At 34.2% G+C, this 24156-nt stretch overlaps 2 protein-coding genes across 2 annotated transcripts in view; both read right to left on the bottom strand.

Moving 5' to 3' along the window:
* The window catches only part of LOC135135999 (trafficking protein particle complex subunit 10), a 39303-nt gene extending 30759 nt beyond the window's left edge, over window positions 1-8544 (bottom strand). Inside the window, exons 1-6 of the mRNA XM_064065104.1 lie at window positions 8262-8544; window positions 7990-8207; window positions 7755-7941; window positions 7497-7699; window positions 7165-7443; window positions 6906-7112 (exon numbers count right to left, since the gene is read on the bottom strand). Of these exons, the coding sequence (XP_063921174.1) occupies window positions 6906-7112; window positions 7165-7443; window positions 7497-7699; window positions 7755-7941; window positions 7990-8207; window positions 8262-8319 (1152 nt within the window). The 5' untranslated portion in view covers window positions 8320-8544. The remainder of the gene's footprint in view (window positions 1-6905; window positions 7113-7164; window positions 7444-7496; window positions 7700-7754; window positions 7942-7989; window positions 8208-8261) is intronic.
* Window positions 8545-15361: 6817 nt separating this feature from the next.
* On the bottom strand, window positions 15362-17118 carry LOC135136547 (facilitated trehalose transporter Tret1-like). The gene is made up of 2 exons (XM_064065886.1): window positions 16851-17118; window positions 15362-16793 (listed from the first exon to the last, which is right to left on the bottom strand). The coding sequence occupies exons 1-2, from the start codon at window positions 16942-16944 to the stop codon at window positions 15451-15453; spliced, it is 1437 nt and encodes a 478-aa protein (XP_063921956.1). The 5' UTR covers window positions 16945-17118; the 3' UTR covers window positions 15362-15450.
* Window positions 17119-24156: the final 7038 nt, after the last annotated feature.

Here is a 24156-nt window from a genome sequence, read left to right on the forward strand (position 1 = left end):
TCACCTTTACATGAAATTTTGAATGTTTCTAACTTGTATTACAATGAAATTGATTTCTTTTGTTATGCTTCATTTAACTCTTTTAAACATAAATTACGAATTCTTCTTCTTATGTAGGTAATTATAGGTGTGTGTATTTTTTACTCTATGTATCCTCCTTCTTTGTAAATCCATGTACTTAAAGCTATTTTGGCGTTGAAATAAAGTATTAATAAGTTACTATACAGTAATAATTCCATTAAGAAGTCTACATTTAAGAAAAAAAATGGTCGAAGATTATTTCGACAGAACTTCCCTCGCCTATTCAGTATAGTACAGTACATCAAATCCAGCTCAAATGAAAATATTTTTGATTTTGCGAATTTTATTTATTTTTTATGGCAACCATTAGAAGTTAAAATAAAGATAAATGTATGTAATATTCCAGTAAAAGGTAAAGAAACGTGCTACGTGAGTGTTTCCATTACAAAATTTTGACATGACGTCATCAACATTTTTGCAAGGACACGTGTATCAGTTTGGTTAAATGCTGGGCTTTGTTTTCTAAACACGTTTTTACGTAAGTAATCTATTTTTGACACACTTATTTCATTTATTATCCTATTCTGAACAATCTAATTCAACATACTACCCAATTTTATGTAAAGTTGCATTAGCGAACGTTAGTCAGAAAAAATATATATGTATTTTTTTCAGAAAAACTGCAATAATTTACGAATATTAAATACTGAAGCTGTTAACGCTATTTTTTTTAATACAAATTTTCCATTTTAAACATGTTTTAAGTTTCATGTTGTGAAAAGATGTCTACACGTATTAAAATAAAAAGACAAAATGTAAGCCCACCCACCCGCCCATCTCAATTGCGATGATTTTTTTTATTCGTCGTGAGCCAAGAGAGCGTAGCTTAACTGCAAAATACTTATTTCCCCACGAGAAATTAAAAACATGTTTTTAAGTATCATGTTGTTGAAAGAAAACTAGGGGAACGGAGTCTAATAGTGGAAGAGGGTAATAGTGGACCTCGATGACACAATTTTTGATATTGGCGCTAAAATGTTAGTATACGATGTGAACTACTCTTTACTATTAGCTTGTGGTCTGTATAAAAGTTAGAGCAGATAAGTTAATTTTTTTATACTTAATATCTTATTCAAACACATGCTTGTATTTAAACTTCATTGTCAAACCTCCTTCTATTTTAACAAATAGTTGTATTCTCGAGAACTGTTAAATCGTTGCTTCATAAAATATTCAGAGTTCAAACCTAAAACATTGAGGTTATGTTTGAGCCAGGTAAAGTGGAGATACTTAAAGGCATGTTCACAATATCCTGTGTCCATAATTACCCTCCACACTGCCAAATTGTGGGGTAATAGTGGACACAAATTTATAAAGTAGTTTGGTAATAGTGGACATACAAAAAAATATGCTTTTCTTTACAGAAAGATGCCGAGAATTTATACGAAACAAAATAAAAGAGTAAATTACTCATTATGTGTTTTAAAGCTTGCATTGGCTGAAGTCAGAAGGGGAAGTACCTTACGAGATGTCTCGGAACGATATAACGTCCCTAGATCAACACTGGGAAAGTCCAGAAGTATCAGAAATTTAGATAATTTACACGTAGGAGCAAAGACTTTTGTTGCTCAGATTACGGAAATGAACGAATCAAAAAATATCTATAAGGTGTCATGCTTACGAATCTACAAAGAAAAAAGAAACGTTTATATATTTCCAGTAGTTCCTGATGTCGTGGACATAGGATTAGAACAAATCGTGTCACTTCTACCAAAACCTGACATTGTTAGGGGACGTTATATTTTTGATGAAACTTTAGAATTTTTTGGTTAAATCAATTTTTTTGAGTTATTTGTTTGTTTAATAAAAACTTTATAAAATATTTGTTTAGTTTTATTCACATTTGAAAGGTGTTTGCGTTTGTTTTGTGCCAAAGAGTTAAATTTAAATTGCAATGTTATTTTTTCAAATTTGAAAACGTTATTACTTCTTTAAATAAAAAGATATTCAAATAAATAAAAAACCAAATTAATTGTAGACTTTCCTATAATGTCCCTTATTAACCACAAATTTGATATATTGCATATAACAGTGATTTTGAATTTGGTCTACTATTACCCCCAGGGGGAAATAGTGGACAAAAAATTATTAAAAAAAAAATATTATTTTTTTTGTTTTAAATGATTTTAAACTGTTACTTAAAAACATGCAACATCTGATCTGTTTTATTAACCTATTTTTTTTAATAAATTGTTTTTTGATTTTATTCACTCATTAAAGAAAAAAAAAGCACTTGCGTCCACTATTAGACGTAGTGGCCACAATTACCCCCTCCTCCTCTATATATGTCAAGAAAAAATAAACCCAAAGATTAGGCTTCACCCATCCCCGCCCCGATCTCAATTCTCAATTGTGATGAATTTTTCATTCGTTGACAGACCTAGGGGCGGAGCCTAATTGCAAAATCCATATTTCCTTACAAAAATTTACCATTTTAAACGTGTTTTCAGTTTCTAAGAATAAAAAAAATCATTACAATTGAGATAGGGCGGGTGGGCGGGGCTTATATTTTGTTCTGTTTTTTGTAATATACATAGTATTCTTTGAACAACACGATACTCAAAACATGTTTTTAATTTCTCGTAGAGAAATAAGGATTTTGCAGTTAAGCTCCGCCCCCTTGGCTCACGACAAATAAAAAAATCATCACAATTGAGATAGGGAGGGTGGGCGGGGCTTATATTTTGCCTTTTTTTTCTTAACATACATGGCTATCTTTTCACAACACGAAACTTAAAACATATACAAATTTTCCATTTTAAACATGTTTTAAGTTTCATGTTGTGAAAAGAAGTCTACACATACTAAAACAAAAAAAACCCGCCCACCCGCCCATCTCAATTGTGATGATTTTTTTTATTCGTCGTAAGCCAGGGGGACGGAGATTAACTGCAAAATACTTCTTTACGAAAAATTAAAAACACGTTTTTGAGTATCATGTTGTTCAAAGAATACTACGTATATTAAGAAAAAGAAAGCAAAATGTAACCCCGCCCACCCTCCCCATCTCAATTGTGGTGATTTTTTTATTCTTAGAAATATAAAACACATTTCAAATGGTAAATTTTTGTAGGGAAATACGGATTTTGCAATTAGACTCCGCCCCTGGGTCTGGCAACGAATGAAAACTTCATTACTACATATTTAGATCAGAGCTTAATCTTCGGCTTCCATTTTTTCTTAATGTATGTACAGTCGGTGGACAAATAAAACTGGTAAAAAGAAAATTTTCCTAATGTGAATCAAGCTTAATTTCCGGGACCGTTGCTGGTCAAACATGCGTTATCCATCTGGCACATAACATCAACGTCAAAAAGACAGATTTACACAAGATGAATTTTTCATTTTCCTTATATGTAATTTTTATGACAGTTTGTACCAGTTTTATATGTCCACCGATTGTAGATGGTATTTTTTTAACAACGCGAAACTCAAAAACATGTTTTTAATTTCTCGTAGAAAGATAAGATTTTTCAGTTAAGCTCTGCCCCTTTGGCTCACGACGAATAAAAAAAAAAACATCACAATTGAGATAGGGTGGGTGGGCGGGGCTAAGTTTTGCCTTTTTTTTCTTAATATGTGTAGATGATTGTGTGATGATTTTTTTTATTCGCCCTGAACCAGGGGAGCGAAGCTTAACTGCAAAATATTTTTTTCCTTACAATAAATTAAAAACGTGATTTTGAGTATATTGTTGTTCAAAAAGTACTATGTGTATAAAAAAAAAGGTCAAATATAGGGCCCGCCCACCCACCTCATCTTAATTGCGGTGATTTTTTAATTCCTAGAAACTTAAAACACGTTTAAAATAGTAAACTTTTGTAAGGAAATACGGATTTTGCAATTAGGCTCCGCACCTAGGTCTTTCAACGAATGAAAACTACTATTTAGATCAGGGGAGGTATGGGTGGGGCTTAATCTTTGATTTTAATAAAATTAATAACACGATACTCAAAAACATGTATTACATGGTAATTTCTTGTAGAGAAATAATAAGGATTCTGCAATTAAATTCCGCTCCTTTGACTCTCGACGATTAAAAAAAAGATCATCACAATTGAGATAGGGCGGGTGGGCGGGGCATATATTTTGGCTTTTTTCTTAATATACGTAGTCGTCTTTTCATAACAAGAAACTTGAAACATGTTTAAAATGGTACATTCTTGTAGACAAATATGGATCTTGCAATTAACCCCCGCCCCTTGATTGGATTCATTACATATTGAAACCAAAAGACAAAATATAAGCCCGCCCACCCGCCCTATCTCAATTGTGATGATTTTTTTTTATTCGCCGAGAACCAAGAGGGCGGAACTTAACTGCACAATTATTATTTCTTTACAAGAAATGAAAAACATGTTTTTGAGTATCGTGTTGTTCAAATAGTAAGTACTATGTATATTAAGAAAAAAAGGCAAAATATTAACCCCGCCCACCCACCCCATCTCTATTCTGATATTTTTTTTATTCTTAGAAACTTAAAACATTTTTCAAATAATAAATTTTTGTAAAGAAATACGGATTTTGCAATTAGGCTCCACCCCTAGGTCTGGCAACAAATGAAATCTTCATTACTACATATTTAGATCAAGGCAAGCATGGGTGGGGCTTAATATACATGGTATTTTTTGAACAACACGATACTCAAAAACATGTTTTTAATTTTTCGTAGAGAAATAAGAATTTTGCAGTTAAACTCAGCCTTCTTGGCTCACGACGAATAAAAAAAATCATCACAATTGAGATAGGGCGGGTGGGCGGGGCTACATTTTGCCTTTGTTTTCTTAAAATGTGTAGACTTATTTTGACAACAAGAAAATTAAAACATGTTTAAAAGTGTAAATTATTGTAGTAATCAACTTAAATCCTCTATTTTTCTTTTACAACCCCTTTCAATACGGCGAAAGTTGAATATCAAAGTTAATCAACGCCAATTTCGCAACAGAGTTTATAAATGACAAATTTTCAGTTCTAAAATAAACGTCAGTGGGAACAGCAACTGCAACGGCAACCTCAACTTCAACAGTAAGTTTATAAATCCCACTTTAACTTTCGCCGTTACGTTACCGTTGACGTTGGGTTTTCAGCCAATCAAATTGCGGTAGTGAGAAATATTGATGTTACAATTAAACTCCGCCCCTCGGTCTGATTAGGAATGAAAAAATCATCGCAATTGAGATATGGCGGGTGGGCGGGGCTCCTATTTTGCCCTTTTTCTTTATATACTTAGTCGTCTTTTCTTGTTTAATCTTTTTTTTTTTAATATAAAGGTTTATTTCAATAACAGGATGATAGTTAACATGTTTCCAGTTTCTTCTTGGGAAAAAAAGGATTTCGTATATTGAGAAAAAATGGACAAAATATAAGCCCCGCCCACCCACCCCTTCTCAATTGTGATGAATTTTTTATACATCGTGAGCTCGTTTCTCTACAAGAAATTACCATATGAAATATGTTTTTAAAAGGGTAAAATTTTCTAGAGAAATTTTGGTGTTATAATTAAACTCTGCCCCTCGGTCTGATTAGGAATAAAAGAATCATCATCAAAATTGAGATAGGGCGGGTGGGTGGTTTTTTTTTTCCTTTTTCTTTATATACGTAGACGTCTTTTCTTGTTTAATCTTTTTTTTAAGAAAAGTTTTATTTCAATAACATGTTTTCAGTTTCTTGTTGGGAAAAAAAGATTTCGTATATTAAGAAGAAATGGACAAGAAACTTAACACATGTTTAAAAGGGTAAATTTGTACAGGGAAATATCGATTTTGCAATTACACTCCGCCCCTCGGTCTTACAACGAATGAAAAATTTATCACGATTGAGATCGAGACGGATGAGTAAAACATTTAGTTTTCTTTGTATAACACGATTACTTAAGAACATATTTTACGACGAATAAAAAAAACATCAGAATTGCGACAGGGCGGGTGGGCGGGGCTTATATTTTGCCATTTTTCTTAATATAAGTAGTCGTCTTTTCAGAACAAGAAACTTGAAACATGTTTAAAATGGTAAATTCTTGTAGACAAATATGGATCTTGCAATTAAACACCGTCCCTTGATTTGACAACGAATGAAAAATTCATCACAATTGAGAATTGAGTTGGGGCGTGTATGGGTGAGGCGTAATCTTCGACTTTATTTTTTTCTTTATATATATATAGTATTCTTTGAACAACACTATACTCAAAAACATGTTTTTAATTTCTTGCAGAGAAATAACGATTTTGCAGTTAAGCTCCGCCTTCTTGGGTCACGACGAATAAAAAAAATCATCACAATTGAGATAGGGCGGGTGGGCGGGGCTACATTTTCCTTTTTTTTCTTAATGTGTGTAGACTTATTTCAACAACAAGAAAATTACTATCAACGGAAACTTGGCAATGGAGTTTATAAAGGACAATATTCAGCTTTAAAAGCAACGTCAGCGGGAATAGTAACTGCAACGGGAACTTCAACGTCAACAACAAGTTTCTAAATCCGACTTTATGTAGTACTGTAGCACAATAAAACAAGAACAAATAAATTTAACTTTTTCTGGGATTTTACCATGAGAGTAAATATTTTTCCGCTTTTTCACAGGAATGGTTTTCATCGGTTCTATTGGTAGTAGCAGTCTGTACAGATTGCAAACATATAGTTTATACTACTGTAGAACAAAGAGTTGATTTTCTATAATTCAAACTGCAGAACTGAAAAGAGTTTGACTAACAACTGTAAATAGCTTTTACGTTCTTGAGCGCCTCGCAACGGAGATTTTGAAGAGACCAGTGCATATTCAAAACATAGTTTAAATAATAATTATTTTAATACATAATTAAACTTACTTTTTGACTCGCGTAGGCCCACAAACACGCTGTATGCAGCGAATAATCTTCAACTGCATCAGCACTGTTAAATTTGTCGCAAATTCGTAAAACTTCCATGCAGGCTAAAAACAGCCAACATGATATGGCACCAGGTGGTGCACTAATTTCTAGAACAGTCAATTCCCTAGTAGTTAAATGAAGAAACGGTAAACACCTTGAAGCCATCTACAACTAGATTATAAATAATCTGTACACACACTAATCACTTTACCCTCACCTCCCAAACTTTATTAGCCTTTAATAACATTTGAGCTTGTTTTGCAAATAAGTATGCTCTTAACTCTAAAAGGGATGGACTGAGAGAGAGCACCATTGAGTTATTTAATTTTAAGCCATGCCATTTTTCTAAGGGTTTCTGGAAATCAACGAGCCAATTAATGGACTCGCCTGTTATTCCATTGACTACAAACTGGGAAAAGAGAGCATCTAATTCATCATATTGCACCAAAGCTTCTTCATGTAAACCTAACATTTTTAAAACGTGAGCCAATTCTTCCTGTAATTTTATTGCAGGTATAATAGTGAATCAAACAATAGAATAAAATGTACTTGTAGCTGAAAATATTGCATAAAATTCCAACCAATTTCATTTCTTCTTTCTCGTTGTTGTCTTATATGATCCTCAAGCCTTGACACGGCCCTGGCATAAGCTACTAATAATAAATGTCTTACTCTAGCAACTAGACCTCGCCATGAATCAGCTGAACGTGCCTCTACCTTTCCAGGATTTATCACAGATATACACCTATCACCTGTCAACAGCCACTATTATGAGTCTACTGTTTTAACAAGTACATATTTTCATACCCTGTTTTGGAGCAAAATCAGTTCGAATTTTATCCAACACAGTAGTCCTTGGTAACAGTTTATTAGTACGTTTTCCATCGTAGTTCTCTACAACCACAATAAGAAAATCTGGTATGTCCCTAGATGTTAACTCTTTCAACCAGTTTTCAATATCATCTCGAACGGTTGTTTTATACAAATCAACGTCCTACAGTACATAACTTATAGTATTTGTTGAAAATTACAAACACATTACCGTGCATTCAGTCCAATAAATGTGAAACAGTGGTTGTCTGATCAGGTCCCATTGATTACCTTTAGGCAATGCCAAAGCACTAAATGGAGCAAAATTTGCACCGATGTGCACTGATCGAACTGGGCGCCCTAATGACCGTCTCCATTCGCAAGAATCTTGAGGAAGAGCTTGAAATAAGCTGTCTTCGAAGGTTGAAAATACTTCCAATTCACCCGCACCTATCAACAGCAAATGAAATGTGGTGTCTTAATTACATGAATAGAAAAACTTACAGGTAATTAGCGGTCTTCTGTCAGTCACTGACCCTTCTTCAACTGCTGTACCATTCATGACTTGAATTTGTTTTTCAACCAGGAGGCAAGAAAAAGGTCATTGTCAGAATTTACTGTATGTTACGATTTTTTCACTTGTGAGTTCGTGTATGGAATAACTTGAGCGTTTTCATAATATTTCATTAATACCCTAAGCACACACCATCGAAATAAATAGCATCAATCTGATCAAATATGATTTTGACAGGTTGACAGGATCATAACAGGATCTCTAAAAAAAAACACCCCAAAAATTCGGACCTGTTGTCAGTTTTGTAGTAACTTTCACGCTACCAAATCAATAGCGTGGAAAAACCTAAGTCAGCTGGCGAAGTCAGTGGTTCCAAAAATTTAACAAGTGAGCAAGCTGCAGTCTGAAACAAGTTGTGTCAGACTGTCTAAACAGAAATGTCTTAAATAACCTAATGCAATGTAGAAACTGTCTGGGGCGTATTTTGTGTGACGTCATCTGGATGTTACAACCGCCAACTTTAAATTCTGCCTTGTTGCATGTTCGTATTATCACTATCAACGAACGATGCTAAATTTTGAACACATTTATTATCATTTGATTTCAACTTAGCACCACCCTTAGAATCTTAACCTCCGTTCTAACCTCACATATCATTGATAAATTGACATTTGACAACTTTTGAAGTTGTCAGAAGAGTGTTTCAAGGCAATGTGACGTAGCATACCATGTCTTCTTGTACCATGGATTAAATCAGAACTTTCCTTAAGTGAACTCCTCATAAGATCTAAAAAAAATTTACTCCCCCTAAAAGACGAAATAATACGTGATAAATATGTGATGATTTCCGATAAAGACATTATTATAAAATTGCAATAAAACAACAAATCGACCGTTTATTGGAAGATTGCAAGATACGGTAATTATTATTATAACGCTAAAATTATAAAACCAGTTTAAGTGACAACATGAATGTGCTCATTCCTTCGCTAAATTATCCTGAAGTGCTATGCTTAATTGAGACTTGGCTAATAAATGAAAAAATTGAGTCGATTAAAATTCACAAATACAAAATACAGCATTGTGAGGTATTGTTGTAGAAACTCAATCCAAGGAGAAGGTGTGATAATTCTTGTCAGAGAAGATCTTGCAACTGTAAGTAAAGATATCATGGGATTTGACCTCACTGAGCAAATCTTCGAAGTTTGTGCAATCAATATTCAAACTGACAACATCAAGACTTCTATATCCTGTCTATATCATTCTCCAAAAGTCAGTGATTTTTTGTTTTTAGATTACCTAGAAGTACCTGCTAAAATAAGAGTAATTTTGGCAGAGGAGATAGGCTCTACAAAAAGAACGGGCGGGTGGGCGGGGCTAGTACCTGCTAAGATAAAAGTGATTGTGGTCAATGACATAATTTCTAAAAAAATAGAGAGCGGGCGACTGGGGTTAGTACCAAATCAGCAAAAATCGAGTAACCAGTTAAAAATGTTTAGCGTCTTAAAATTTGCGCAGCTAATTTTAGGTCCTCTGGTGTTTTATTTTCGGATAAATTTAAAAGAATCTGGTGTTCAGTTTCTGGATGAATTTGAAAAAATTGTTTGAGTTTTAATAGTGTTTTATTTTTTACGAATTTGAAAAAGTCTTGAGTGCGCTTGTTTTTTTTTTAATTCGGGAGACTCTTGGGTATCCATGGTGTATTATTTTGGGGACCCATGGAGATTTTTTTTAATTATTTAAAACAATTTTTGGCGAGTTTGCTGTTCTATTTTTGAAAAATTCTGACCCGACCTGTTTTTGATTTAATTTTGGAACCCCGTTTTATTATTTTTTTTTTTTTTTGAAAAATTGAAAACAAAATGAGGTTGTAGATATTATCGTTTGGAAAGAATTTGAAAGTGCCATGGAGCCTCTAGTGCCCTTTCTTATAATAATTTAATTAATTTCTTAGAAGGTACGTGATGTGCCAAAATCAGACTTATCTTAGCAGGGACTAGCCCCGCCCACCTACCCTCTCTTTTCTTAGAGCTTATGTTATTTGCCAAAATCAGTTTTATCTTAGCAAATACTCGGCCCGCCCGCCCGCCCGCCCTCTATTTTCTTATAGAATATGTCATTTACCAAAATCAGTCTTAACAAGTACTAGCCCCACCCACTCGCCTTCTCTTTTCTTAGAGAGTATTTCATTTGCCAAATTCACTTTTATCTTAGCAGATTATAGCCCCGCCCACCCGCCCTCAGTTTTCTTAGAAGGTATCTCATCTGCCAAAATCAGTGTTTCCTTGGCAGCTACTAGCCCCGCCCACCCACCCTCTCTTTTCTTAGAGGCTATCTCATTTGCCAAAATCAGTTTTATCTTAGCAAATACTAGCCCCACCCGCCCGCCCTCATATTTCTTAGAGAATATGTCATTTGTGAAAATCACTCTTAACAAATACTAGCCCCCCCCCCCTTTTCTTAAAGAGTATGTCATTTGCCAAACTCGGCCTTATTTGAGCAGGTACTCGCCCCGCCCACATCGTATGTCATTTGTCAAAATCGGTTTTTCTCTTAGTAGGTACTAGACATGCCCACCTGCCCTCTCTTTTCTTAGAGGGTATCTCATTTGCCAAATTCACTTTTATCTTAGCAGATTATAGCCCCGCCCACCCGCCCTCGCTTTTCTTATTGGGTATCTCATTTGCCAAAATCAGTGTTGTCTTAGCAGCTACTAGCCCCGCCCACTCACCCTCTATTTTCTTAGAAGGTATGTCATTGGCCAAAATTAATTTTATCTTAGCAGGTACTAGCCCCGCCCATCAAACTAATGTCAAACAAAATTAGACAAATCTTAGAAAGTGATTTACCAACTACATGATAACACAAAATTATATCTAAAATTTGACAACAATCGGTAGGATAATTTTGGAAATAATTGGTCTAATTATTACCTATTGTTCATATTCTAGGGGCTTTGGAACATCGAGAAAACTTAAAACTAACTTGGCTTGGGAAGTTAAAACAATGATAAGTCTGTCATGTCAGATCGATCTAAAAGTAATTATTTTTTAGCTTCTGAACGGAAAAAAATTGAAAATTTTGCCGAATTGTCTAAAAATTAACACAAAGTTTTGGGAAATCGACTTCGAAGAGCTGAATTCAAGATTACGGTATGTTGCTTTACACAGAAATGATGGGTCTATAAGGACGAACAATTCCATATCAATACCACGATTGCTTTTCGAAATATACGCTTTCAAAGTCAAATTTGTTAAATATCTCAAAATTTGCTCGATTTCATTGTGCATATTTAAAAAAAATGGTATGAATTTTCGAAGGACTGAAGTCGTAAAAAGCTTCAGAGGATCGAACTTAACACAAAATCCCGTGTGTTAAGCTTTGAAATTACTCGAAAAAAAGAAAACAAAAAATTTCATAATCTATTAAAAATGGAGATTTTCCCTAAGTTACTTAAAACTTCACAAAAAAATCTGGGAGATAGATTTCCTTTGTTTGTCTTATTTGCCAAAATCAGTCTTATCTGAGCAGGTACTAGCCTTCTAAAAAAATAAAGAGTGGGTGGGCGGGGCTAGTGCTTGCCAAGATAAGGCTGATAATGCCAAATAACATATAAAGAATTTTTTCATTATTTTTCTGGGACTCCCGAAACCCCCGTACAAACGTACTGAAGGGTTAATCCGCCATTTTCCAGACACCCGGTATAGCGGAAAAAAAATTTCAATTTTTGAAAAAGTTGTTAAAAAATTCTCCAAAAATTCAGCGATACAGATCTCGACTTGCTGATTCAAAAACTATAGCGTGTTTATCGTCTAAAATTGTCCAAAAATTGGTCAAAATGCGACTTCAAAGTTTCAAGAATAATTGGTGAAGGTTCTACCTAATAAAATCGTCTCGAGTTATACGACCATTGTTACCATAAGAACCCTATAATTCGGTCCTAAAATCTCATAAATATCCAACGAGTGTGTTTAAATAAGTAATTATTTCCTCTGTACTGAGTCAAAAGGACTTGCTACCATAAATAACCGTGACTTCTGAAGCCTCCGACACAATTCCTGGAATTTTACCTACATTTTAAGCAAAGCTTAAAGTAGTTTGTGAAGAAGGTAAAAGTAACACCGAAGCCAATACACACACCACACTCCTGCCAACTTAAAATTTTATTAAACAATAAAATCACCAGTTATGTTGTTGCAAACGAGGTGTTGTTCAGGGATGAATTTTACTACCAATTTAATTGACATTGTTGATGGACGATCTGTCCACAGTAATAAAACCTGGTGTCAAATCAGAAAAATTGTACAATTCTGTAAGATGGTTGGTAAGGTGAAATTCTTAATCCCCCCGTACCTCAGTCCACGAAATTATGAATTCTACCGTACTTTCACGGTCCTTTTCCCAGAGTGGGACAACGTTAGGTTGCCGTAAAAGCACTATTAGCAATTTTGTGTGTTTAATTAAGAAGTGTTATAATGTAAGACTTAAGTATAAGCATCCAGAAAACTTATTTATGATTTGATAAACAAAGGATGAGTCCTGACTAAGTGAATTTCATGAAATCTTCTAACAAGTGCTGTATCTAAATAATGTCAGAACCGTTAAATTGTGTTAGAACCAGTTAATGATTCAAATCCTAACATGAACTCTCAATTTACAAACAACAAGACAAATTTACACCACGCTTTGGGAAAATTGTGGCATCGCAATCGGTTCGATTAATTGTCGTTAAACAAAGGCTTCCTCTTTTTTATTGACTACCAAAACAACTAAACTTAACCTAGCTAACTCTCCACGTGGTTTCACTCATAACAAACAAACCAAAAGGGACGCCTCTCACCCTCTGTCTCTAGCCACCAAATCATCCTCTACCAACCCTCTCAACGAAAAATTCCCTAGGAGAGCTACCAACTACCAAAAAAAACTAAACGTGCACATGGTTGCCTACGTTTAACGATTTTCTTGATTGCATTTTTTTTTCAAATTCAGTGCGAAATTTTAATTCAAATCTGGTCTCCACAAAGTGCTATTTTTCAAGCGTTTTCTACTGTTTTCTAGACTAGCAGACACCCAGTGGGCCCGAAAATACCAAGGAAACTATGAAATTTTAGCTAGAAATCATATTTTGTTCGAATTTTAAGAGTTTGGAAATATGTGATAAGAGTGAGTGTACCGCTGTGAGGTACAGACGTGTCTAAAATGGTTGGTCCACGTAGTAAGTGAATGTAAGAAAAACTACAATGAATCCGAGAGTGTACATTGTGATATGTGTCGCTTACCAGTACACCTTGATTGCATTGGAATCTCAAGAACTGAAAACAACCGTTTATCCCATAAAAACAAAAAACTTCATTTTTTTGCGATGGACGTGTGATCATTACTATTATTGGAGCACCAAAAAGCGAAATCGTTGCACTTAAAGCAGAAGCGGAAAAAGTGAAAAATAAACAAAATCATCCGAAAGATGTTACCAATTTGTTCTAATAATCTACTAATTTTTAATTTGGCTGAATCAATAGGTGAATTTTCAACTGACGTCTAACACATGTAAAGTTGATTCATTGTAAATTCACAGTTCATGTCATGATTTTAATCGTTAACTGGTTCTAACACAATTTAACAGTCAGGAGATTATTTAGATACAGCACTTGCTAGAAGATTTCATGAGATTCACTTAATCAGGACTCATCCTTTGTCTATCAAATTATAAATAAGTTTTCTGGATGCCTATATTTAAGAGCATTAGAAATCACGGTGAACTCACACATTATTCAATAAATTTTTTATTTCACAAGTTTTAAGTCTGTTATTTTAATCATTTATTTGGTTCGATTTAATACATATTTGGTAAAACTTTCAGTTTTATCAGTCAACCATTAACGGCGGTTAAATTAACCTAATGTTGTCCCACTCTGGAAAGTGCGGTAGAATTCATAATATCGTGGACTGAGGTATGGGAGGATTGAAATTTTCCCCGTAGGCAGTTATCATCGTTATCATCATTACATCATCGAGACATTTTTCTCTCAACGTTTAATTTAACATCAGATAAATTCTTTGTTGGAGTCGTTGATAAAGTGTGGCATAATTTACCATTAGGTAAATTCTTTGTTTGAATCGTTGATAAAGAGTGGCAAATATTAAGCTCATGTAATTTTGTTAGCTTTCCAAATTTTCACCTCATGCAATTTTTCGTTATCACACAATTTTAACTTCAGTAAATTTTTTGTTGTATAATATAAATTGAACACAAATTTTCATATTCTGCAGTTCCTAATCTCACGTAATTTTTTTATCTGCACAAGTTTTATTTCACACCAGATCTTTTTTGTTTTTATAAATCTTTGCTAGTTTTTTTTTTATGTAAATATTTTGTTGATTAATGTTTCCATCATATAAATTGTCTTAATCTCAGATAAGAATTTTTTGCTGTTTAAAAGTTCGCGAGAGTGTATGGCCAATTTAATTGTTCTTTTTGAAACTTTAACACTTGTTCGGTTGTCGTTTATATTAGGGTCATAGAAAGTGAACATTTAAATGGAATTGAGGTAAATAACACAGAAACACGTGGTGGATGCGCAGTCCTTGCTAATAGAATAGAATCACCGTTGTGGGCGGAGAACAGCCACAACCAGGAGCCCCAAACTCCGCTCAGATTGTTCTTTGTTTTTATTACATTTATGATATTCAAATATTTGCACTGATTCAGAACGTTTAATTTGATTTCATTCAAAGGTAGGCAAGTTTTTTTGTAGCTGAGCATTAAGAAGTGTCTTCAACCGGCACAATTTAGTCGCAGTTTTTTTTTCTTTTTTTTTGGCACCGGAGAAATAAATGATTTTGTGTCCTCCATATTTTGTGTTTTATTTAGCAGTACTTTTCCAACGTTTGCGGTCCACCAGTTGCATCTGAACACGCTTCCTGAGTGTACGCTAAGGAAGTATAGTAATCGAGTCCATCGGACGAATGGCCACTTTCATGTTTTCTCGACGTTTCATGACCCCTCCAGTACGAAAAAACTAGTCTAGTATAATAATTGTCATTTTTTTGAAATTTCAAGAACCACGCACCTCATGACCCACCCTGTAGGTACATATATAATATATTTATTTAATTAAAACTCATAAAAATCAAGAAAATAGCTGCATTATTAAAAATATATTTTATTTTAGTAGTTAGTTAAACACCACTTTTGTTGTCTTTCGATTTGTTGCTTTTTAAAGACTGCTGAATTTCTTCTAATGTTTTGCCTTTTGTTTCGGGAACAAAAAATAAGGCCAGCACGGTTGATATAAAGCAACTAACAGAAAAAAATAAAAACGGAGAAAACAAACCAAAGTTTGTATCAAGCAAGTGGAAAAGTTTGGTGGTACAACATACTAAAACTCCAAACACAACATTCAACAATATTAAACCTTTTGCTTTAATACTGGCTGAAAAAAGTTCACCCAACATTAGTGTCGGGACTATTCCAAGACCGAATGAGTAGAAGAACACATATAAAATCATTCCTGCCAGAGGTATCCAATTAACGATTTGTACATTAACTTCGGTGCCATAGAACTGATCGAGGAAGAAATAAATCGCTTCGCACATTAAGACGATACCACACATCAGCAACGACAAAAAGTAGGATCTTCTTCGACCTATTTTGTCTAAAGTTACTCCTGCGCAAAGGTTTAAAACAGTACATAAACCCATGAAAATAATCGCAGATGTACTGGCTGAAACGTCTCCACCGGATTTCAAAAAGATGTATTGTGTATAAACAGCGAAAGATGAAATTCCACCTAATTGTTGAGATGCTCGCAAGAAGATTCCTGCGTAAACCGCTTTTCTGTTGCTGTCTATCATGAAAACGTCTTTCCAGTTTCCGGATTCTGACATTTGGCGATCAACGTCAGCTTTGAGCTTGTCCAACTCGTTTTCAACATTTTGTTTTCTGAGAAGTCTTTGTAGTGAAATGCGAGCATCGTTCGTTCGACCTTTCATCAGATAAAAGTACGGCGATTCTGGCATAAAGATGAAAGTGCAGAAGAATAGTGTGGGGAATAATAGGCAAATATAGGCAGCCGTAGGAATCGAGGTATAACTGCCTATGATGTTTATCAAGACTTGACCAAAGTATATTAGGAAAGTCATGAGATTGCCCCATAGTCCTCGGACTTTTGGGGTGGCAATTTCTCCTACATACACAGGTAGAGAGGAGAAGAGACATGAATCACCAAAGCCTGTAATAAATCTGGCTACATAGAATACGTAAACAGATGTCGCTGTCGATATGAGAATTAGAGAAACTATGTGTGGAATGGCGACTAACAAAAGAGTATTTTTTCGTCCAATAGAATCACTTAGTACTGCAAAAAGGAATGACGAAACAATAGCACCTATGGGGGGTAAAACCGTAAAATATGAAGCTTCATCAAGTGTTATGTTGTAGTTAACTTTGTCTTCTACGATCTTTGGAATTGAAGGCGATGACCATGAGAACAACATGCCAGCAGTCAGTGCTGAGATGCATGCTAAAATACATATAATTTTATCAATACCTAATTAATAATAGTAATCTAAATACTTACCTAAAAAAATTGCGAGAATTTGAAACCAGTCTTTTTCTTTCTCTACTACTACATTATGGCTACCACTTTTAACTGTTATGCTTTCAGTAAACATTTTGACAGTTTTTTTTTGTACTTCGTCTAAACTGGTGGGTTCGTCATTCTGTGTGATACTGAGTTAATGAATATGTGAATCTACTTTAATCCACACTGATGCTGCAGTACACGTGTTATTTTAAGATCAACAATGAGTCTGCGTTAATTTTAAGCGGAGAGAAAACTAACGTCTGATGTGTTTTAAATATTGCGTAAGACGTATGTTGCCAAGAAAGTGACAGAGATATTTTTAATAGCCTATTTTTATTAGGTTTATGAACTATTTAAATTGTTAAGAACAATTAAGCATTTTTAATCGCAACGCTTGTGTAAATAAAGTAATTAATTACGTAAGAGAATATGTGTCAGACATATTGTAATTATTGTTATCTTTTGAAAAAATGAATTTATAAATATGTCAATAATTAATCATTAATTTTAGTAGTTTAGATGGCAACACAGTGTTAATTATGATTACAAGTCAACGTTATCTGTATGTATTTTGTTAACAATGAAGGTCAGGGTTACTAGACGGATTTTTCTTTGAATCAGCTTATACTACTTTTATAATGTAACAACTCAGACATTGAGACTGTACTAATGCTCACATTTGTACTATGTCACCAAACGAAGACTTTTATTTATTTATTTATACATATTCATTTCAGTGAGGATTTAAACTATTGACTGGAAAAGATAACCAAAATTGGTGGTGTACTAAAGAATAAAACAATAAATAATTCCGAGAAGAACACAAAGTAAACACGAAGAAAACTGTTTTTTGAAATAACTGTCATGAAGATAAATATTTTATAATTCTTAGTTGGGAAATCATGACGCCTCTCTTCCTCTCGAAACATGCATAATAGTCTTGTAAAACCGTAACAGATAATACTTCTCAAACGTTACTATTTTTGTCTCACTTTCTATCATTGCAGTTGAGATGGTACGTGTTGCCTAGCATTTTAGGGGCGGTTCTAAATTTCTCAAACAAAAAACTGTTATTATAAAGCCTGCAATAATACGTAACTGTTTGAGAACCTCTGTCAAATTTTGGGTTTCACTCCGACACTATGTGTTTTTTATTTCGCACATCCGCTTAAGTTAAAATGAGATAGCGCTTTGTTGTTCTTGTTTCTCACAGCATAATGCAAAGTATCAGTGGTGGAAAAAAGAGATACTGAGTTTTACGATGTCGTGGAAAAATTGAAACAGATGGACTGTACAAAAACAATTCCGTTACTACGATTTTGTAGTGGCGTTTGACAACAAGCAATCTCTGCAAACAGTCAAAATTATCGAAAAGTCTCAAGATATCTTTTCATTACCCACTACTTATTCCTTGACACACTGTGGTAGAATTTCTCTTTTGCATAATCAAAATAAAATATTTTTCTCGATTGTCTAAATTGGCATAAGTTAAATATATGATCCACTTTCTGTTCCAAGGGATGGATATAGAAATTACAGTGTGCTGCATTCCCCAAAAAGGTTTTGGGTTCTTGAAAGTGATGACACCAACGCACATACAACACGGCAGTTTATGTGAAATAGATAAGTCAAAGATACACAATACAGCGATTATTCGCTCTACAGTTAACTCTACTATAAACAGTAATGAAATCTCAGCTAAAGTTCATGTACCGACCTTGTAAGCAAGCAAAACAAACACCTTTAAATACGATTAATCCAGTCCTTGGATAAAATAATCAATTTGTTAATACATATTTTTGTACGACCATTGCTTTTTTGATCATTTACCGCACAGGTTTCCATAGCAGTAAGTTCAGGTTACGGGTTGCTATTGCTACGACTAACAACTAAGAGGCGAACGGTAAGTAAATTACTTACTGTTCAGCTGAACGGTAAGTAATCATGCATTCAAGATTTTTTTTCTTTTAAATTCCATGCGTGTTCGACTTCGACATTTTCGCTTTCAGAATCACTCATGATTGATATTTTAAGCAAATAAATCACTCACTAATAGTCGCGGAAAGAAAATTAACTCGAAATCAACCCAGATCAAATCTAAATCGACAGCCGTCAAAATGGAAGCTGATTTTTAAAATTGTTGTTTATATTAATCGAAACCATAGTAACAAATTTTAAATTAAAAAACGACCTTGTTGATGTTTGATATAAATTCTTTCAAATTATGAATTTGATAAAAAGACGCAAATCTTTTGATGGTCGTACAAAAAATAGTATAAGCATCACGAACGTTAAGGGGGTTTACTGGTCTCAGACAAATTGGTCTCCAAACTTTTGCCCTCGACCAGTAAACACCCCTTACCGTTCTTAATACTTAATATACTAAGGTACGAGACAAAAAATTATCACGGTGCAATTTTTTAAGAATTTTTTATTATCTAGACCTTTGACTAAATAATACACCCAGTAGAAGTTAATTTAGTATACAAAATGCTTTTTTCAGTGATATTTTTGCATCAAATAATTTCTGATCTGTGAAAACTCAATTGTGTCAAGAAATTTTGAGACAAAAAATTATCACGCATCACTTTTTGTATAAAAATCAATTAGAAAAACGTAGTATGCGTAATTGTTGTTTATTTGTATGATATGCACGATGTGCAATTGTTTGTTAGAACTGATAAAGTGTCGAAATATAATTGGCTGAGCTACAATAATTGTCTTTCGCCATGGGCAAAGAAAACGATTTAACAGAACGTGAAAAAGGACAGATTGAGGCATACTATGACCAAGGTTTGACTTTTGCGGAAATAGGATGAAAGATTGGAAGAGATCGGACCAGAATCTCCAAGTTTGTAAGAAAGAAATACAGTGAAAATGGACGACAAAATTGTGGAAGAAAAGAAAAACTCACTGCACGTGCCAAAAGATCCATTGTGACTCCGGGTATAAAGGATAACATGTCGTCTCAAATGATAAAGACGACCCTAGGACTTCCTGTTCACAAAAGAACAGTTTTGCGAGTACTGGCTAATGACAAAAATGTTAAATATGTCAAATATAAGAAACAACAAATGTTAACAAAAGAACATATTCAAAAACGTCGTGAATGGACCAGAGAAATGCAGACGAAAAATGAAGAATGGTTCCAGATAGTTTTTTCAGATGAAAAGAAAGTTAATCTTGATGATCCTGATAGTTTTAGATATTATTGGCACGATTCACGGAAAGAACCAAAGTATTTGTCAAAACGAGTTCAAGGAGGTGACAATGTTATGGTCTGGGGTGCCTTTAGTAGCTTAGGAAATAATAACTTAGCATTAATCAAATCGAATGGACTCTCTGAATTACCAAGATGTGTTGGAAATGCACCTCAAACCACCTTTGAACCTATTTCAAGACAGCAAAGTGATTTTTCAGCAAAATAATGCGTCGATTCATGTGTCTAATTCATCGAAAACGTGGTTTCAACGACAAAATATAGCTTTGCTATAATACCTTGCGAAAAGCCTACATCTCAACCCTATCAGTGAGTATAGAGTTAAATACATAGTCACTGACCCTATTGAGAATGTATGGAGTTCTCTTGTACGAGAGGTTTATAAAGATGGGAAGCAGTACGCAAAAGTTAATGAATCGAAAGATGGTATCTTGGGGGCTTGGGAGAATTTGGACGTCAATTACTTCATCCATTTGGTCAATTCTATGAAGCAACGCGTCTACAATCTCATAGAAGCAGGTGGAAAATACATTGGGTATTAAATTAGTTTTCATTTAGTTAGTTAGTTATTTCCCTTTTAAGCGTGATAATAATTTGTCACAATAAGTCTGTTAACAAAATTACATATTTTCAATAAATTTCGTTCAGTTTAGTGTTTTCTGTGAAAATGTTTTATTAAATTAATTAAAAATGGAATTGCTCAATCAACCAGGTATCTTCACTTTCTTTTAATACATTTAGGCAAAAATTCTGCACCGTGATAATTTTTTGTCTCGTACCTTACATATTATTAATGTGTCGCTACTTCATACTTATTATAGTATAGCATTAGCCCTGGCAAATTTGGAGTCGTGGCAGGGCGTCCCAATAACCCCTCGATTCCAACAGGAGATATGTTTGTATTAAAAATCCAAAAAGGACGAAACAGGACGAAAAACTACGGAAAGGACGAAAAATACGAAAAGGACGAGAAAGGACGAAAAAGGATGAGACAGGACGAAAAAGGACGAATAAGGACGAAAAGCGATGAAAAAGGACGAAAAGGTCGAAAAAGGACGAAAAGGACGAAAAATACGAAAAAGGACAAAAAAGGACTAAAAGGACGGAAAGGACGAAACAGGACGAAAAGGTCGAGAAGGAGGAAAAGGACGAAAAAGAATGAGACAGGACGAAAAAGGACGGAAAAGGACGAAAAGTGACGAAAAGGACGAAAAAGACGGAACAGGACAAAAAAGGACGAAAAGGACGAAAGAGGACGAAACAGGACGAAATGGACAAAAAAGGACGAAAAGGACGAAAAAGGACGAAAAAGGATGAAAAGGACGAAAAGGACGAAATATAAGAAAAGGACGAAAAAGGACGAAAATGACGAAAGAGGACGAAAAAAAAAACGAGAAAGGACGAAACAAGACGAAATGGACGAAATTGGACGAAAAGGACGAAAAAGGACGAAAAAGGATGAAGAAGACGAAAAGGACGAAATATAAGAAAAGGACGAAAAAGGACGAAAATGATGAAAAAGGACAAAAGAGGACGAAAAGGTCGAAAAGGACGAAAAAGGACGAAAAGGAAGAAACAGAACGAAAAGGTCGAGAAGGACGAAAAGGACGAAAAAGGATGAGACAGAACGAAAAAGGACGGAAAAGGACGAAAAATGACGGAAAAGACGAAAAAGACGAAACAGGACGAAAAAGGACGAAGTTCTTGGTATGATGTCGCAGAATAAAGACGTGTCTCCGGGTCTCCCCGTATAACCATGTAAAAAGTGCAAAATTTTGCCGGTAGCTGGTCTCACATGTATTAAATGTGGGTCACTAAGCCACCCTAGCTGTGTTAAAGTACTAAAAAACGTAAAAACAATAAGTGAAACGCGTATTAATTGTTGTGATAATAGTGATAACTTTGATAATAGTGTTCTTCAATCGCAACCAGATGAATTACTTATCCCGCAATCACAGTTCGAAATTCTTATTACAAAGGCAATAGAGCCACTGCTTATGCAAATTGAATCGTTACGAAATGATGTACGAAATCTCAAAGAAAGCAATGTGGAATTGGTAAGGTTGTTAACATGTCCTTCAATGGTGAATAGTCAACAGATGCAACAGTTGAAATCTTATTATGTCACAAACTCTGAAAAGAGCATCAATTTTTCTGAGTCTGAAGTCAGTGCTCCTAAAAACCCTGTATTTTCACACACTAAAAATGAGTACAGAGTTGGTAAAAAGTATGTAAATACTAGAGACAAAAAAGCAACAGCTGATAATCCAACACAAGACATTATGAGTTCATCGTCCCGTGACAAACCGAAGGATAAAATTGTCTGTAAGGATGTTCAAGATGATGACTGGGTTGTGCAACGTCGTTCTCATAAATCCAGACGAAGGAAGGCTCCCACAATAGTTGGTACTTTAAAAAATGTTAATGAGTGTGGTGAACTTCGCTCTAGTTATGTAAAGAGGGCATGGTTCTATGTAGGGAAAGTCGTTAAGCGCACTGAAGCCTCAGTTGTCAAACAGTACGTCCGTAACAAGCTCTCGTCTAATGATATGGTTGTTGAGAATATCTCTGTCAATGGGATTTATGAAGCCTTCAAATTAGGAGTTCCATTTGAATACAAGGATATGGTTTTAAAGGAAGATTTCTGGCCACAGGGTGTTAGCATTAGACGTTTTAATTTTCCTAAAAATTCTTTTTTAGGAGGAAAACAGCCGCAAATAAGTGCCAAAAACCTAAACTTGCCAATCCCTTAGTGTACTATCAAAACGTAAGGGGCTTAAAGACAAAATTGAATGACTTCTACTGTGCCGTCCTCTCTGAGGAATACCCTATTATTGTTCTTACAGAAACTTGGTTATCTGATGATATTATTAGTACATCTGTTTTTGATGATCGCTATATAGTCTTTCGTACTGACAGAAATGCTATTAATAGTGTCAAAAGTCATGGAGGCGGTGTATTAATAGCGGTTAACAAATATTTAAAATCTAGTCAAATAATGCTCAATGACTCCTTGGTGGAAGAGCTGTGGGTCAAGATTTGTTCTGAATCTAGTACCTTAATAGTAGGTTGTGTTTATTTACCTCCTAATTGCGATTTTTCAAAACTTGTTAGTCATATAAATTCACTACATTTTGTTTGTGATCAATCATGTCATGATAATATGATTATTATTGGTGATTTTAATCTACCTAATATTGAATGGAAGATTGTTGATGATAATTTTGGCTTTGTACCCTTTGATCTCAGTGATGAACGCTCATCTTATATTTGTGATCATTATGCTTCTCTAGGTTTTAGTCAATTTAATAATTTTAAAAATAATTGTAATCATGTTTTAGATCTATGTTTTTATAATGTATCAACTATTGAGTTGCAATTATGTAATCCTTTAATTAGGCCTGATCCGAGTCACCCTACTTTTATTGTTATTATTGATAATTTTCTTGCATGTGACTATAATTATTATTTTGAATATTTCTATGATTTCAACAATGTTAGTTACAATAGAGTTTTAAATTTTTTGATGTCCATTGACTGGAATCAAGTCCTTACTAGTATTGATGTTAATGTAGCTGTTGAAACTTTTTATATGTACATATATGAAGCTTGTCATTTGTTTGTTTCCTTTAAAAGGAAATTTGTAAATAATTTGTTTCCTCCATGGTTCTCGAAATCTTTGATTTCTCTCATAAGGGAAAAAAAATAGTGCATAAACGTTTTAAAATGTATAATCGTAATTGTGATCTCCTAACTTTTGAAGCTCTTAGAAGACGTTGTAAATCTGAAATTAAGATTGCTCATAGTATATATTTAGCTGGCATTGAAAATGATCTCAAGTCTAATCCCAAAAATTTTTGGAAATTTGTTAGCAAAAAATCTAAACTTAATTATACACCTTCGCCTATGTTATCTCAGGACTTGCATATTTTAAGTGATGATAAAACCATCTGTGAAGCATTTAATGAATACTTCTTTACTGCATTTGATTTCAATAATTTTGTGAAATGTACTTTGCTATCTGATAAATCTGTTAATGTTGGATCTATTTCTGTTAGTTTTATTGAAATTGAAAATGCT

Source organism: Zophobas morio, unplaced genomic scaffold (assembly GCF_036711695.1).
Source record: "Zophobas morio isolate AGI-343-1 ecotype UQ-CSIRO unplaced genomic scaffold, CSIRO_AGI_Zmor_V1 ptg000026l, whole genome shotgun sequence".
NCBI lineage: Eukaryota > Metazoa > Arthropoda > Insecta > Coleoptera > Tenebrionidae > Zophobas > Zophobas morio.